We start from the raw sequence: 18,750 nt of genomic DNA on the forward strand, positions 1-18,750 counted from the left end.
ATAAATACATCTATATATTATGCCCCACTCTAACTTGACATGGTAAACACAAATATGATGAATTTTGCTTTAAAAAGAAACTCCTGAGGAAAGAAAAAGATGGAAAACTCTACCAAGGCCACTTAAGTCAGAAACTGTAATTACTATTACCACTGCCACAAAGGACACTCTCCAAATAGACTGACCATTCCAAGCACCAAGATTAACCAGTGACAAGGTTATCACACTTCAGTATTTCACTCAGATCACAGCTCGCACTGAGCGTTTAAAGAACTTCCTGGCAGAAGATGAGTCTAGAAAGGAAATAAGCTGCTGGCAATCAATCCATTCCTGAACTTAAGTTCATCATTAGTCATTAAGGGTTGAGGTGTTATCAGTGAGATGCTAGCAAACCCAAACTCTAGCAAATTCCAGTGTTTAGGCTATTATTTTTCCCTCACAGTTCTTGACATCTGCAAATGGAATTACGGTTGTTCTGTTCTTTTAAAAATCTGGATAGCACCATGTTTCACTCTTGTTTTAACTGCCCCACAATATGCCATCCAATGTAATAAGGATTCATGGCAATCCATGCAGCAGCCTGCAATGCACAAAGGAGCCCAAGATTTAAACCCTCCTGTTCACTCTATTAAAATGTCAAATCCTAAGCACACAAATAAAAACATACCACTCTACGATAAGATATTCAATTATTCTCCAATTTCCTGTTATAATTAATGATTCATGATACACAGAGCACTGGGTAGAATTCCAAACACCAAACTATGTGGTCAAAAGTTTCTAAATTGACAACTGAGCCAGCAAGTCACACCTTGCCATCAGCACAGACACACACAGTATGGAGAGTTAATCTGTTTTTAGCTGGATGGGTAGTGGGATTTCTCATGGCTTTTGCTTTTCAAAGCATTTACTCTCGTTCTAAAACAGTATGCTATACACAAAACCATCCATTTTATTCCAGGATACATCTTAATGAGAATAAAAAGCTTTTGTATGCACATACTGCCAATACATGTAAAAAGGCCTAAATTTTAACAAGTAGGATAGACAAATTCATGAGACAAGAGATCATAAATTACTTTGGCCGAAAAAAATCTTTAAAAAAAATCTGGCTCAACATTCTGCTTGCAGGTTTCTACATATACTGTATATGTGGTGAGTGTGTATGTGTGTGTGTATAAAGAGAGAGCTTTCTTTTGTTTAAAGGGAATGGAGAACAGTCTAGCCCACTTTCCCATAGTCATGTAGGAACTACGATGTTTTTTGCGAGCAAAACAAGAAGTGCAAGGTCTGCATTCCCACCAACTCGATGCAAAGCTCCAAGAGCTTCCTGCAAAGTAAAGCCAGCACGGAGAATCCGGTCAATATCTGCGGCAGGAAAAATCAATGGTGGAAGAATGGCAGGACTTGATGATGGATGGCTGGTAGGTGGTTCATATTCAAGTAACAGCCTCGAAGCTTCAGGACAGACATTTTCTGTGGTTTCAGGCCTGTCTGTTACTGAATTCTGTATGCCCTGACCTAAGTCTTTAACCAATATGAAATTGGATGACAAAGACTTAGTTTGCTCAGAAGTCTGATTGAGTGCATCCTCCTCACCTGCTAAAAGTTTGGGTGAAATTTCTACACCTAAGGTGCAGTGTAACTGATTAGATGTTTTAGCTGAGGTTACAGTTACAGAACTGTTCTTGTTTATGGATTCCCTCGATTTGGGGACACCTTCCTCATCAGTTGACAGACCATCACCTAGACTCCTGAAGTTTCCACTTTCTACAGCTTCTATTCCAGTGTCAGATGAAGTAACTGTTGATTTTTCTGTCTTCATTGATACAGATACGGCCTGATGAAAGGAGACTTGTGGACACTGTTCATTCCTGGTAAGATGCTCGTTTTGGGTCCATCTTTCAGAAAGGTCTTTAATACTGGTTTGGCCCTCAGCTATGGTTTCTGATTGACAGATTACTTCTTCAGATGTATTTTCTGAAGCTGGTTTACTGCTAACAACCAAAAGTTCATGAAGTTCTTTCAAGGCGGCCGTTATAGATGAACAAGATTCTTCTGCTGACTCCACAGAGGGCTGACAACTGCCACAGAAACTTGAAGAGGAGGAGCAATGGCTATATTCTTTATTTGTTCCAGATATTTCAACACTAGTTTCTGGGGGCTGTAAATCCTGAGTGGAAATGGAATCATTCAAAATTTCAGATGAAGGGTTACATTTTGATGTTTCTACTTCCATCAAGGGATTATCTAAAGTGAGATCCAAGGCACCAATGTTCTTGACATTGGCATTCTGCCTGCCTGTTGAATTAAGCACAGTAACTAGGGACTGTTCAGCTATATCTATTTCCATAAGTGTTTCTGAATTTGAGCAGCCACTGCATCCTGAAGGTGGAATACTTTTCTTCGTACTTGGAAGATCCACATTCTGTGGGAGCCCATTTCCTTTCATCGTAGCTTCCAAATCAACAATTTTGTGTTGATTCTGTTGCCTTTCTTCAGGAAGCTCAAGGTCCCCTATGTTACAAAGATATTCTTGGTCATGTGAAGCTTTTTGTTGTGCAACCTCATACTGTTCATTCCCTGGTTGTTCGTGCTGCTGAGAGTCACTCACTTGACTCAGGTTATGATTTTCTGGATGCCAATCCTTTTCACCTAGAAACATCTGTGGTTCACGCATCCTAGTAGATGTGACAGATAAACTAGCTTCCTGTCTTGTGTGGAGATGACATTTGAGGCCCTGGGTGCTTCTTTCAGCAGATTCCTCCAGATTACCTGCAACAGTTGTTTCTTCGGGTGAATTCTGCATAGGTATAGCTGGACTCTGGTCTGTTGGAGCATGGTCTGCTGAGGAAGCATGATCGGAAAGATCTTGTAAAGAAAGATGTTCTTTCTTTTTAGAGTTTATCTGGAATTCAGCTGAAGCCTTCAAAGCCTTCACAGCTTTAGGTTCAATGCTATCTGGGTCACTGGGCTTGATAGGGCAGACTGAAGCAGAGACAGAGTGAGCAAGACTCAAAGGATTACCAGTATCAGGACTCTGTCCTAAAGAATGGGCTGGATGGTTAAACCCATCTGAAGTTGGTAATGATGACATTCCCAGTGAGGTAGATTCTTTACCGCTTTTCTCTATATGGAACACAGGGGAAAGGAAAAATATTAATTAGCAGGTAACTAACGCCACTAAATTACCAGAGGATACAAATCTAAATAGGGCAGAATAAAATAAGGTCCTCAAACTCGGGTTTCTCTTATACAAACAGAAATTATTTTAAAATTATTTTCTCATCGTGGTAGACAATCACAACATCAGAATAAGAGGTAGACGCGTTCTTAATAAAATATGCATACTGTAATTCAATGTGATTAAGTACCATTAACATGCATTCACAAAATGGCGGGGTTAGTGCTCAGGACTGAAGGACATTTATGCTTCTTTATTCCCTAGTCTACAACTCTAGAATAGTTTCTCCAAGTGTATTTTTTTCACCACTTGCCCTAAAACCACCAGGGATGCTTGTGATGTATGCAGACACTGGGGTACCATACTTGAGAGTAAATCCAGGAATGTGCATTTTCAATAAGCCCCTTGGGTGATTCTTCAGGATATTACAAATCGTGAGAATCTTTGCACCAGAATGATTCTCATGCTAACGCACTTTTTTGTTTCAAATGTAAACACTGAGGTTACAAATGAGAAGTCTAAAACCAGGTATACCTGGACAGAGAGGGAATTATAAAGAGAAATAAGAAATAACATAATGATTGGGGACACAGAAGCAAATGTTCTATTTTATTTCTAGCCAAGCTTTCCAAAAATCATGGTAAAACTGGGTGAGCATCTGATGCAGAGTACAAAAGTAAACGAATGATCAGCAGATTAAATCACAGTCATCATCCTACCACATAATACAACTTTAAACTTAAAAGGCTTGTAAATTTTTATCACATTAAGAGTGTGCAACTAAGTTAAGAATACTTAAGTATTGGCCGGGCGCGGTGGCTCAAGCCTGTAATCCCAGCACTTTGGGAGGCCGAGACGGGCGGATCACGAGGTCAGGAGATCGAGACCATCCTGGCTAACATGGTGAAACCCTGTCTCTACTAAAATACAAAAAACTAGCCGGGCGAGGTGGCGGGCGCCTGTAGTCCCAGCTACTCGGGAGGCTGAGGCAGGAGAATGGCGTGAACCCGGGAGGCGGAGCTTGCAGTGAGCCGAGATTGCGCCACTGCACTCCAGCCTGGGCGACAGAGTGAGACTCCGTCTCAAAAAAAAAGAATACTTAAGTATTTCAAAGAAAGGGGAATGTGGAGGGAGATGGTTCATTAATAGTTTTTCAACTAGCAATGACTACTTAAATTCATTGCTACTTAATGGCCACCAAAACAAGATGACAGTCTAAAACACTAGCTCAAGGTCAGTGTAAGCATCATAAGGATATCATTAAACATCAGTTCCAGCTCTTTCTTTTGCCCACTGATTCAGTTAAAATTGACCTCTATGCACTAAGAGTTTTTTTTCTTTTTTTTTTTTTCTTTTTTTTTTTTTTTTTTGAGACGGAGTCTCGCTCTGTCGCCCAGCTGGAGTGCAGTGGCCGGATCTCAGCTCCACTGCAAGCTCCGCCTCCCAGGTTTGCGCATTCTCCTGCTTCAGCCCCCGAGTTAGGCTGGGGACTACAGGCGCCTGCCACCTCGGTCCCGGTAGTTTTTTGTATTTTTTTATTAGAGTAGAGACGGGGTTTCACCATGTTAAGGCCAGGATGGTCTCGTCTCCTGACCTCGTGATCCGCCTGGGTCTCGGGCCTCCCAAAGTGCTGGGATTACAGGGCTTGTGAGCCACCGCGCCCGGCCAACGAGTTTTTTTTTCTTTTTTTGAGACGGAGTTTTCGTCTCTTCTTTGTTGCCCAGGCGCAGGAGTGCAATTGGCGCCATCTCAGCTCACTGCATCTCCGCCTCCTGGTCAAAGTGATTCTCCTGCCTCAGCCTCCCTTACACGCATGCACCGCACGCCTGACTAATTTTGTATTTTTAGTAGAGACAGGGTTTCTCCATGTTGGTCAGCATGGTCTCGAACTCCTGACCTCAGGTGATCCGCTTGCCTCGGGGTCCCAAAGTGCTGGGACAGGCGAGACCCACTGCGCCCGACCATTGTAAGATCTTTAATTAAAATCAAAAGGGCTGGGCGCACTGGCTCATGCCTGTAATCCCAGCACTTTGGGAGGCCGAGGCAGGTGGATCACCTGAGGTCAGGAGTTCGAGACCAGCCTGGCCAACATGGTGAAACCTCATCTCTACTAAAAACACAAAAATTAGCCTGGCTTGGTGGCGGGTGCCTGTAATCCCAGCTACTCGGGAGGCTGAGGCAGAAGAATCGCTTGAACCCAGGAGGGAGAGGTTGCAGTGAGCCAAGATTGCGCCATTGCACTCCAGCCTGGATGAAAGAATGAAACTCGGTCAAAATAAAAAAAATAATAATAATAAAAAATAAAAATCAAAAGGCCAGTAACAAAAATGACTTCAAAATACAATTATTAGGGCAGATGCAACTCAAATGCTCAGTGCTAAATGTTAACATCCAACAAGGGGGCTTGATCTTAAAAAGAAGCAAAGCAGTTATATTCAAATGGCTTTAAATCATTCTAATAAACTACTGGTTAACAGCACGAGAAGACAAAGCACTGTTTCAGGAAGCTACTGACTTCCCATGAAACAACCTTACCTTACTTATACTTTCGGGGTAAAAAGGAAAACTGCGCTTATCTCAGTTTAGGCTATACCCATTAGAGTCCAGAAACACAGTTATTAGTTTTTTTATTTTCATCCCACCAGATGTCTAACAGTTATTAGTTTTATTTATAAATTCCTAAGGCTGACTCTGGAAGAGGCTGAATTTTGAACTAATGTTAACAAAAACAATGCATTGTAGTGAAATATCCATGTAAGCAACATAAAGAGGTATGGTAAGGGCCTTCTGGTATTTGTGTGTTAGTTATAAACAAGTGAGGTCAAGGTGAACACACCCTCAATTAATTTTGTACTAAGAGTTGCATATAATCCTCCTGTAGCTGAGAAAGTCAGTTTCAGTAGCCTAAGTCCTAAATGAAGCGGAGGACCAGGTCAGTTTACAGAATGATAGGAAAAGAGGATGAGGACAGTGGATATTAAGAATAATTAAACGATGCCTGCTTTTAACCTATCCTTATAAGAAAAAGAAAAAGGAAAGAAAGAAGAGAAACTAAATGCTATGTATCTAATTCCAACCAGCCTGCAACCTCCTACAAAGTCTTATGATGATGGCTTAAAAGACCATCTTTCCTCCTCTGAGTAAGTCAGTCAATGTACTCGAGCTGATGTTTACCACATTTACGTGAGAAGAAATGAAAGCAGAGTGCTTCCTGAAAATCTGTCAGGCCAGGGACAGAAGGAAAAGCAAAGCCTTAGCTCCTGTTGTTGTTCACAGAGTCACCCTTGACAAGTCCCCTGGCCTAAGTTTCCATTTCTTCTTTAACAAAATTAAAATTTCTAACCCTCTATAACTCCAGGTAGTTGTGTGCAGTAATGTAAAAAAGTAACTTTCAGTTTTTCAGAGGAAAGGAACTTATGAAACCCATAAAAGCATAGTTATCTCCAACAACAAAGTGTTGTGATGCCAATATTCTTGATGTGGTATTTATAGTAGCCAAGATGGGGTAGGTATAATAGACACTGTTTTTACTGGGATTTTCTCCCTCTTGCATGGTTCTAATAACGAATACATTTTTCAACAGGAATTTATGTTACGTATGCACGTATGCATACCAAAATACAAATGCATATAGGCTAGTTGTAACCAGACTGAACAAGGTGAAATGGTGAATAACAAATGCTAACTTCCCAAACTGCTGCAGATACAGACTTTCAGATCACAGATGACAACTGGATGGAAGGCTTAACATAGTGTCTATAAATACCTGGTCTGGGGCCCACTCCAGCTGCAGTACACACACACTACATGCATCATGGCTTCTGACGCTCTGTGTGAATTAGGAAACAGACAAGCAAACTTGGGTTAACAATGCAAACCACACAGCATGCAGGGTTATAGTCTCCGTTCTTAGTCATCTTTAAAATCAGGAACTGGTAGATTCAAAGTTGGGGGATGTTTCTGTAGTTTGGACATCCAAAATATTTGCTGGTTGCTTTCATTCTCTCACAATACACACAGCAATTTGTTAATTTCAACAGATTTTTAATAGATCTTGTAAAGAAATTAATTTTACGTTTCTACACATAGAGAATTCATGGGCAAATGTGAGACAGGTGAAGAAAGCAGATACATCTGATGGAATTAGGTGATTAAAAAAACTTCTTATGGAGTAAAGTTGAGTGAACATATATCTAACAGTCCTTTCCAAATTTCTTTCTCAGTTGAGATTCAATTTTAGAGGAAAACAAACCACCCAATTAAATTCTATCCTAGCTTATCTTCTTTATTTTTTCATCGGTATTTAAATACATCAGGCTGAGCACAGTGACTCTGGCCTGCAATCCCAACACTTTGAGAGGTCCAGGAGGATCACTTGAGGTCAGGAGTTCGAAACCAGCTGGGGCAACATAGTGAGACCTCATCCCTACTATTAAAAACATGTTTTTTTTTTAACATTTTAATATAGAGTTTATATAAAGTATTTAAAAAATAAGTTTTTGTCTGTTTTTTGTTTTTGAGACAGAGTCTCACTGTTGCCTACGCTGGAGTGCAGTGGTGCAACCACAACTCACTGTAGCATTGACCTCCCCAGGATCAGGAGATCTTCCCACCTCACCCTCCCGAGTAGCTGGACCACAGGTGCATGCCACCATGCCTGGCTAATTTTTTTTTTTTTTTTTTTTTTTTTGAGGAGTCTCATTCTGTCACCCAGGCTGGATTAGAGTGGTGCAATCTTGGCCCACTGCAACCTCTGCATCCCGAGTTCAAGCAATTCTCCTGCCTCAGCCTCCAGAGTAGATGGGATTACAGGTGCCCACAACCATGCCTGGCTAATTTTTTATTTTTAGTAGAGATGAGGTTTCATCTCTAGTAAAATACTTTCACCTACTATGTCCAGAGTATTTATTCGGATGATATTAGGAAGTCAATGTTCTAAATAAAAAGGACCTGATATGTAGACTTATTTCATTACTTAAATATTACAAAATTAGCACAAGCCATGCTACGAGCAACAAAAGGTTATTTAAGTAAAAGTCATTTTCTTTTAATTCTTTAAAGTTGGTACACCCCCTTCGCTAAGCCTGGAAACATAAGTGTATCTGTTTTAATCTCCCAAACTTTTATTAAAATAAGGTAATTACCAAAAAAGGATAACTGATATTAGTAGGTTAGAAAACACTGCTATCATCAGCTGATGTTTCTTAAATAATGGCACCAAGACTGTGGAGGTTAAAAGGAAAAAAAAAAGACATTTCATAAAATGATAATATATCCTCATATTAACACACAGCATCACAACTAAGATGATAAATTACACCCCAAATGCAAAACCTTGTAAGAAGCTATGTCAAACTCATTCAAGCTTACCTTGCTGGTAAGATTAAAACTACTATAAGTTAGTCTGTCTGGTTGTTCAAAATTCCCCCCTTCCTACAAAATACTTAATTTACAACCAAAACTGTACTTAATATAAAAACTTGAGCCAAAAGGTGATGGGAGTCAATTCTTTTTTTTTTGACACAGGATCTCACTCTGTCACCCAGGCTGGAGTGCAGTGGCGCAATGATGGCTCACAGCAGCCTTGACCTCCTGGGGTTAGGTGATCCTCCCATCTCAGCTTCTCAAGCAGCTGAGACTATAGGTGAGCCACCATTTTTTTTTTTTTTTCCTTATAGAGACAGAGACTCACTATGTTGCCCAGGCCGGTTTCAAACTCCCAGGCTCAAGTGATCCTCTTGCCTCGGCCTACCAAAGTGCTGGGATCACAGGAATGAGCCACCACGCCCTGACTCAAACTGTACTTTATATGTAAAACTAAGTTAAAAGGTGATGGGGTTGATTCTGAACAAAGTCAAATTGGAAAACTCCATCTGCCACCCACACCCATTCTAAAGCTCAATGACAGACATCTGAATGTTCTCCAGTAAAACAGTGGCAAAAGCTGCCTGGTTGTTTTTACAACTCTTACCACTTTCGTCTTTAGGATAAAGCTATTCCCTGAACTTGTAAATCTAGTATTTTACTGTACTAGAAAAAGCAATGTGTGACAGTAGTCACATTGATGAATAATTCCAGCACAAGACTGTAAAATAACCCAAACTCAAAAGTAAATTCTATTCAGCTTTTAGAAAATATATCCTAGAGTCGCTCGCTGCTCTATAATAAATGGGGGGTTTCAGCAAAACTGTGTTACCCCATTTTACCCAGAAAACTTAGCTCCATCATTACATTTAAACAAGCTAAACAACTGAGACTTAGAAAGAAGTATTAGGTAGCACAATTTCAATACATATAGTGCTAATACGGCCTGATGACAATACTGTAATCTCAGACCATAACAATGCATCTTCAGTAATGTTCAGTTATGCTGGTCAGGCATAGTGGCTCGCTCCTATAATCCTGTCATTTCGGGAGGCTGAGGCAGGTGGACTGCTTGAGCCCAGGAGTTCAAGACCAGCCTGGGCAACATGGCAGAACCTCATCTCTACAAAAAATATAGAAATTAGCTAGACGTGGTGGCAAGCACCTGTAGTCATAGCTACTCAGGAAGGGGAGATGGGAGGATCAGCCTGGGTGACAGAGTAAGACCTTGTCTCAAAAAAAAAAATTTTTTTTTTAGTTAAGTAAATAAAATTTATACTTCTTTTTGTTGGTTCTTCTGTCTTTGTGGCAGCACTTTCAGTAAATATTTTAAAAGTTAGGGCTGCTTACACACAGTAGCAATGATACCTTTCAAAATAAACCAGGTCTAAGAGGCATGGTGGCTCATGCCTGTAATACTTTGGGAGGCTACAGCAAGAGGATCCACTTGAGCCTGTTTTGAGACTGAGGCTGAGGCTGCCGTGAGCCATGGCCTGCACCACTGCCACTCCGCCTGGGGCAACATAGCGAAGACCCTGTCTACATAATAAAATAAATAAAATAAATAAATAAAATAAAATAAAATTAAAACTTAATTAATTAAATAAATTAAATTAAAAAAGCCTAATAAAAGGAAAGAAATAGGGAAAGCTGTTGGACTCAAAAGTTAATATCGGTTAACTGTCTTATATAATTTTCTTTAGGAAAATCACAAAACAAAACATACAAAAAAAACTTCCTAAAAAAATTTAGGAAGCTTCTAAAACGTATCTAAGCAAAATAACCCCAATCTATCTTAAACATAGCAATGAGCTGTTCTTAATCTGTTGAAATACTAAAATACAGAATGTTTCTCCTTTTTATGATAGTGTCTCACTCGGTTGCCCAGGCTGGAGTGCAGTGGTGCCATCTTGGCTCACTGCAACCTCCACCTCCCAAGTTCAAGCAATTCTCCTGCCTCAGCCTCCCAAGTAGCTGGCATTACGGGGGTGTGCCACTGCACCCTGCTAATTTTTATATTTTTAGTAGAGATGGGGTTTCACCATGGCCAGGCTGGTCTCAAACTCCCGACCTCAGGTGATCCGCCCACCTGAGCCTCCCAAAGCACTGGGTAACAGGCGTGAGCCACCACGCTGGGCCAGAATACAGATTTTTTATTATTGTATTAAGAGATGGGTTTGGATATGGTAGCTCACACTTGTAATCCCAGCACTTTGGGAGGCCAAGGCAGGAGGATTGCTTGAGCCCAGGAGTTGGATAGGCCTGGACAACACAGCAAGACCCCATCTCCCTATCTCTGCTAAAAATAAAAAAAATTAGCTAGGTGTAGTCCCAGCTACTCAGGAGGCTGAGATGAGAGAATTGCTTGAGCCCAGGAAGTCAAGGGTACAGTGAACTACAATCACGTCACACTGCACACTGAACTCCAACCTGGGTGACAAGAGTGAGACAACGTCTCCCAAAAAAAAAAAAAAAGGAAGATCAAAGGAGGAGGTTAAGAAGATAATAATGAACACATCTACTACTGGACCATGAGACTGATTAAAAACTGAAAAGGTTCCTACCCCTTCTGAAGCCCACATTTCCCTGGCTTACCCATCAATAACAAGTATTGAAGAGTTCAGCCATTCCAAATACCTGCATCCTCTGCTGATTTTTGAAGGGCTTCTGCTAATTCTTGGTCTGCAATCTCCTCTGGCCGTACATCCTCTCTTCCGGCCCCATATGCCAACCGGGCGCATTCTGGTAGCTCTCCCTCAGGAAGAAAGGTGGTCTGGGAGCCTGTGGTGCCGATCACGAGTACATTTTTCTTCAGGTCAATGGAACACTTAGAAGAAAGAAACCAAAGAATAATAGCAGATAAAACATCATGCAGAAACATTATGATCCTTAATTTAAAACTCCAATCACAAATGGCCAGGCACGGTGGCTCATGCCTATAATCCCAGCACTTTGGGAGGCTGAGGAGGATGGATCACCTGAGGTCAGGAGTTCTAGACCAGCCTGGCCAACACGGTGAAACCCCGTCTCTACTAAAAATACAAAAATTAGCCAGGTGTGGTGGCACATGCCTGTAATCCCAGCCACTTGGGAGGCTGAGGCAGAAGAATCGCTTGAACCTGGGAGGTGGAGGTTGCAGTGAGCCAAGATGGCACCAGGCAAGGCAGTCTCCACAGTATTCTTTACGCCATACTAATGCTAACTTCCTTTTTTGTGTATTTTATAACTACTTAATAGACAGTTGTGCACATATATGATTTACATCTATAAAGGTGGAGACTGCAGGTCTATACCATGACTAAAAAAATAAGGAAAGGCAGTGACAAGGTTTTACTGATACATACATTCATTCATTCATTCGTTCTATTTAGAATGCTGGGTGTTATTATCACTATGATGCATCTACTTTTACAGAAATATATTAAAACAGTGACATAAAAATACTGATTAGCTATATTTTCAATTGTTTTTAACTCGATTTTGTTTTTTGAGTTGTGGTTTTGCTCTGTTATCCAGGCTGAAGTATAGTGGCACAATCTTGACTCACTGCAGCCTGGTCTCAAGGGATCCTCTTGCCTCAGCCTCACGAGTAGCTAATGTACCACCACGCCTAGCTAATTTTTGTATTTTTTGTAGAGACAGGGTCTCACTAAGTCACCCAGACTGGTCTCAAACTCATTCTGGTCTCAAGCAATCCTCCCTCCTTGGCCTCCAAAAATGGGAATTACAGGATGTACCACCGTACCTGACAGGTTGACTGGATACAAAACCCTACTGTGAAAAATGTGAAGTACCCAGTGGAGTCTATAGCCCTACCACCCTGAACATGCCCGATCTCGTCTAATTACCCAGTGGACTAACTGCTTCTTCAATGGCGGCCGTATATCTTAAAATACTGTGCTTTACAGTAGAAAGATAAATATCAACACAAATTAATATATTAATTACGCACCCTGTACTAAATAAACACTTTCACTCGCAACATATCCCTTCCTTAACCTTGAAGGTCTTCTTCCCAAGTACTGTTTGATCAGCATCAGAGAATGCTAAAGACTTAGCCGACTTACACTTTTAGTCAGGTTATCAAAAAACTACTCATCAGGATCTAACCAGAATCTGAAAATTATATAAGGGGACCAAACTGTCCTTTACAATCTCAAAACATTTGGCAAGATTTAACAGATTCACAGAGAGATTTCACAAAAACAGATTCTATCTGTACTGACACATCATTTCAGTCTTTGTGTAACAACATAATTTAAGCACATTTCCAGGTTTGAAAAGTTGTATTTCTTAGTTTTCCAGTATACATAACCAATAAAAACAATGTAATAACCATATTACAAAAAGCAGATGCAAAAAAACAGATAAGTGAAGCTCTTAATTACCTGATGCCGTTTAAGCATGTCCAGTCCCAGAAGCATGTCCATGGGCTGTTCCTCAAGTATAGAGAAGGAACATGGCAAAAAATCTCCTTCAATCTGAACCTGAGCTAAAAAGCACATGAAGAGAAAAAGTTATTGTTATGTACTTCAAAAGAGAGATGGAGTTTCGCTCTTGTTGCCCAGGCTGGAGTGCAATGGCACGATCCTGGCTCACGGTAACCTCTGCCTCCCGTGTTCAAGTGATTCTCTTGCCTCAGCCTCCCAAGTAGCTGGGATTACAGGCATGCGCCACCACGCCTGGCTAATTTTTGTATTTTTAGTAGAGATGGGGTTTCGTCATGTTGGTCAGGCTGGTCTCAAACTCCCGACCTCAGGTTACCTTACCACCTCGGCCTCCCAAAGTGCTGGGATTACAGGCATGACCCACCGGGTCCAGCCAAAAAGTTCTTTTCATTATTATTTTTTGAGACAGAGTCTTGCTCTGCTGCCCAGGCTGCAGTGCAGTGGCATGATCTCAGCTCACTGCAATCTCCGCCTCCTGTGTTCAAGTGATTCTCTGATTCTCTACCTAAACCTCCCAAATAGGCGGGATTACAAATGCGTGCCATCACACCCGGCTAATTTTTGTATTTTTAGTAGAGACAGGGTTCACTGTGTCAGCCAGGCTGGTCTCAAACTCCTGACCTCACGTGATCCGCCCACCTTGGCCTCCCAACGTGTTGGGATTACAGGCGTGAGTCACCGTGCCAAAACCTTTTTGTGGAGATTGAGTCTCCCTGTACTGACCAGGCTGGCCCTGAATTTCTGGCCCCCGGCAGTCATCCTGCCTTGGCCTCCCAAAGTGCTGGGATTACAGGAGTGAGCCACCACACCCAGCAGATGACCTATTTTTAAAGAATTCCTTCTTACATAAGATATTGTGTATTTTCTTCTAAAATCTGTAACTTTCCTTTCCACATCTAGGTTTTGGGTTTTTTTGTTTTTGGTTTTGGTTTTTTTTTGAGATAGGGTCTGCTATGTTGCCCAGGCTGGTCTCGAACTCCTAGGCTCAAACAATCCTCCCTCCCCCGCATCTAAGTCTTTACCCTGAATTTGCTTTTGTGTGGTGTGGGTAGGATCCAATTTCTAATTCATTTCTCCCCATGGATACCTCTTGCCCCAGCAACGTTTCCCAAAATTTCCCCATTGCTCTGTAAGACTTCCTCTCATTGATCAAGGTTCATATAATCATGGGTTTATTTCTACTCATATCTTCCAGATAGTCCTTTGACATCTAGAAGGCAATGTTGTTCTAGAGTATTTTGCCCATTCTCACAATATAGAGCCCATGCCGAATTTAAAATGTGCACATCCAGTCTCACAAACAACCAGGATTTTGATGGCATCTCAATGGTTCTGTGGATGAATGTGGGAGAACTGCCACCCCCAACATACTGAATCTTCTAATCCATGGTAAAGTTTTCCTTTTATTTAGGTTTCTCCTATTGCTATAAGGGTTTTTTCATGCTGATCATAGCCACGGATGTAAAATCCACAAGGATGGCCACAGAGCTTGGTACTTCTTTTGTCTCCTCCTATTATCTTCTCACTTAAAGCCATCAAAAATCTGAGAACTCAGCCCCCGAAGGAACCAGTTTATGGTATTCCTGCAAAACGCAGTCCTACTGTGTTTAGCAAAGTATGAGAATAAGGTAGTTGAACTATCTTTATCCTACACAAATCAGTAAGAGAAACACAAAGACCCTGATAAACAGACACACATATTTCAAAAGAAAGGAAAAGCAAATGTGTAAAAAAACCATGATTTGCAATGAAAGAAAAGTAACTTACAATAAGAAACCATTCTTTTATTTGTAAAAAAAAATTTTTTTTTTGAGAAAAGAATATTGCTCTATTGCCCAGGCTGAAATATACTGGCATGATCTCGGCTCACTGCAACCTCTGCCTCCTGGGTTCAAGTGATCCTCTCACCGCAGCTTCTGGAGTAGCTGGGACTATAGGCGTACGTCACGACAACTGGCTAATTTTTTGTATTTTTAGTAGACATGTGGTTTCGCTATGTCGCCCAGGCTGGTCTCGAACTCCTGAGCTCAAGCAATCTGCTCACCTTGGCCTCTCAAAGTGCTGGAATTTTAGGCATGAGCCACCACACCCAGCCTTATTTGTAAATTTAAGAGGGAAAACTAATATTGCTTAACAGTACAGGACATTAAGATGCATATTCATTCAGTGGCGGATAAACCGGATTGGTACAGGTTAGCAACATATCAAGAGTCCTAAAGCATCCGGAACTTTGATTCAGTAGTTTCACTTACAGGAATCTTGACTAGGGGAAAAAAAATCAAAATATGCAGAAAGCTATGCTGCCATGGTATAATAGGAAACATAACCGGCCAAGCGCAGCAGCTCAGGCCTGTAATCCCAGCGCTTTGGGAGGCTGAGGCAGGCAAATCACTTTGAGCTCAGGAGTCTGAGACCAGCCTGGGCAACATTGCGAAACCCTGAATCTACTACAAATCCAAAAATTACCTGGGTGTGGTAACAGCTGCCTGTAATCCCAGCAATTTGGGAGGCTGAGACAGGAGAATCGCTTGAACCTGGGAGGCACAGGATACAGTGAGCCAAGATTGCGCCACTGCACTCCAGTGTGGGCAACAGAGCAAGACTCTGTCTCAAAAAAAAAAAAAAAAAAAGAAAAAAGAAAAAAAGAAAACAACCCAAAAGCTGATCCTTAAACCTGCAACAAAAGGCTATACATTTATTCACTTATTTAAATAATTATTTTGAAATTTATAGTGACATTGGGGAAAAGTTTCACTTTTTCTTAGAGAACATAAAATTTTAAACATGAAATAATCACTTTTTTTTTTTTTTTGCGATGGAGTCTCGCTGTCTCCCAGGCTGGAGTGCAGGTGGCGTGATCTCGGCTCACTGCAAGCTCCGCCTCCCGGGTTCACGCCATTCTCCTGCCTCAGCCTCCCGAGTAGCTGGGACTACAGGCGCCCGCCACCTTGCCCGGCTAATTTTTTGTATTTGTAGTAGAGACGGGGTTTCACCGTGTTATCCAGGATGGTCTCGATCTCCTGACCTCGTGATCTGCCCACCTTGGCCTCCCAAAGTGGTGGGTGGGATTACAGGCATGAGCCACCACGCCCGTCCGAAATAATCACCTTTTATAAGATAAAAAAATGCACAGAAAAAAGACCAGAAGGAGATATGCCCAAATGATATCGGTGGTTGATTCTCACTACAGGAATTTAAGGAATGTTTTTTACCTTCATCTCACATTTCTATACTTTTGAAGTTCTCTATAGCAATCATCTACTAAACGGATAATGAAACAAGAAAATAAGAATTCTGATTAGAGATGAAGGACTGAATACACGCATTTATCTACATTTACTTCTAAAACATTACAAAAAGGGTTTCTGGGTTGTGTCTAAGGCACACATTTTTTTTTTTTTTTTTTGGGATGGGGTTTCCCCTTTGTTGCCCAGGCTGGAGTGAAATGGCACGATCTTGGCTTACTGCAACCTCCGCCTCCCGGGTTCAAGTGATTCTCCTGCCTCAGCCTCCTGAGTAGCTGGGATTACAGGCACCCGCCACCACCCTGGGCTAATTTTTGTATTTTTAGTAGAGACAGGGTTTCACCATGTTGGTCAGGCTGTCTCGAACTCCTGAGCTCAGGTGATCCACCCGCCTCAGTGTCCCGAAGTGCTGGGATTACAGGCGTGAGCCACTGCGCTCAGCACTAAGGCATAACTTTTTAAGGCCAAATATAATAGTAGAGAACATAAGAACAAAATTTTAGAGCTAAAAAGCAGATGACAGTGAGGAAAACTGAGCAGCAACCCAACTGACATTACAGAACTCCTATGGGGCATAGGAACTGGTCACAAATACCTCTGCAGATAGGAGGAGAGATGGGCCCAAAGCAGCAAGGCTGGCGGGAAGGCTGCAGAGGCACAGTTAGCCCTTGGGGTGTCCCTCCTGCACTCTGCTAGGCCAGGAGACCCTTCACCCCGGTAGCAGACTAGAGCCTTATTTTTCTGGAGAGGGTGTAACAGAGGCACTCTTAACAGAGGTGAACATGGAGGGAGACAGGGATAGAACAAGTATCTAACTGAAAACCAGGGGAAATAAATAAAGTCCAACTGACATGCCAGCCTTGTTCTTCCTCCCAACTTCCAGACCCATCCTACCGTGAAGGCCACAAGGGCCATGGCTGCCTACCCAGGTCATTTTCCAAACAAGCATTTTGGTGGCCTACTCCTTTTTTGTTTGAGACAAGGTCTCATTGTCACCCAAGCTGAAGTACAGTAGTATGAACACAGCTCACTGCAGCCTCTATCTCCCTGGCTCAAGCAATACTCCTGCCTTAGCCTCTCAAGCAGCTGGGACTATTGGCATTTGCCACCACACCCGGCTATTTAACAAAAATTTTTGTAGAGACGAGTTATCCCTTTGTTGCCCAGGCTGGTCTCAAATTCCTGGCCTCAAGTCATCACCCCACATAAGCCACCTAAAGCACTGGGATTGTAGGTGTGAGCCATCACAGCCAGCCAGTGGCCCACTGTTCAATGTGAGCTGATGCCAAGGATCACAAGACATTTATGAAAACCATATAAAGTAAAATACAAACAAATACAAAATGCAACACAAAGGTTGGAAGACAAAGTTGAAGAAATCCCACAGAAAAACAAAAGAGAAGAAAACTAGAGGACAAGACCAGGATAGATTATCCTATGTGAATAACAGACATTCCAGAGGGGAGAAAATCATCGTCAAAATCATTCAGAGAAAGTCCCCAGAACGGAGGGATGTGAGCATCTAGACTATACAGGTTACCAAGTACCTAATACATTATATGAGAAGAGATCCACACCCCAGCATCCATTGTGAAAACTCAAAACGCTGAGGTCAAAGGGAAGATTTATAAGCTTCAAAGGAGAAAAACAAGGCTGGGCACCGTGGCTCACGCCATAATCCCAGCCCTTCGGGAGGCTTGGTGGGCGGATCAATCACTTGAGGCCAGGAATTTGAGAGATCATCCTGGCCAATATGGCGAGAATACAAAAATTAGCTAGGTGTGGTGGTGCACACCTGTTATCCCAGCTACTCAGGGAGGCTGAGTCAGGAGAATTGCTTGAACTCGGGAGGTGGACATTGCAGTGAGCCGAGATTGTGCCACTACACTCTAGCCTGGGCAACAGAACAAAGACTGTTTCAAAAAAAACAGAAAAGAAAAAGAAAGCTTTCACATAAAGGATCAAGAATCGGAAAAGAATCCATCCTCACTACAGCAACACTGACAGTGAAAAGGTTAAGGGGCAATGCCTCAAAATTGTGAAGGAAAATGATTTCCAACCTAGGCAGACGAGTAGAAGGTAGGGAAAAAAGACATGTCTGGGCCGGGCGCGGTGGCTCACGCCTGTAATCCCAGCATTTTGGGAGGCCGAGACGGGCGGATCACGAGGTCAGGAGATTGAGACCATCCTGGCTAACACGGTGAAACCCCGTCTCTACTAAAAAAAAAAATACAAAAAACTAGCCGGGCGTGGTGGCGGGCGCCTGTAGTCCCAGCTACTCGGGAGGCTGAGGCAGGAGAATGGCGTGAACCCGGGAGGCGGAGCTTGCAGTGAGCTGAGATCCAGCCACTGCACTCCAGCCTGGGCGACAGAGCCAGACTCCGCCCCAAAAAAAAAAAAAAAAAAAAAAACATGTCTGATACTTAGTCTCAATTTACTCCCACACACTTCTTCTAAGAAAGTTACTGGAAGATGCACTCCAATAAACTGAGGAGCAGATAAAAAAGAG

At 42.1% G+C, this 18,750-nt stretch overlaps 1 protein-coding gene across 5 annotated transcripts in view; it reads right to left on the bottom strand.

Moving 5' to 3' along the window:
• Positions 1-485: 485 nt before the first annotated feature.
• Positions 486-18,750, bottom strand: part of LOC108524276 (protein DDI1 homolog 2) — a 46,400-nt gene continuing 28,135 nt past the window's right edge. For 2 of the 5 annotated variants that reach the window (XM_017865307.1, XM_017865308.1), the window contains 3 exons: positions 12,937-13,040; positions 11,186-11,375; positions 486-3,129 (listed from right to left, as the gene is read on the bottom strand). In XM_017865307.1, coding sequence (XP_017720796.1) covers positions 1,241-3,129; positions 11,186-11,375; positions 12,937-13,040 — 2,183 coding nt within the window. In that variant the 3' untranslated portion in view covers positions 486-1,240. Of the gene's footprint in view, positions 3,130-6,950; positions 7,014-7,990; positions 8,408-11,185; positions 11,376-12,936; positions 13,041-18,750 lie in introns of those variants that run through there. The other 3 variants (XM_017865309.1, XM_017865311.1, XM_017865310.1) reach the window with 3 other exon arrangements.

The sequence above is a fragment of the Rhinopithecus bieti genome, unplaced genomic scaffold (genome assembly GCF_001698545.2).
Source record: "Rhinopithecus bieti isolate Rb0 unplaced genomic scaffold, ASM169854v2 scaffold_81031, whole genome shotgun sequence".
Taxonomy (NCBI): Eukaryota; Metazoa; Chordata; class Mammalia; order Primates; family Cercopithecidae; genus Rhinopithecus; species Rhinopithecus bieti.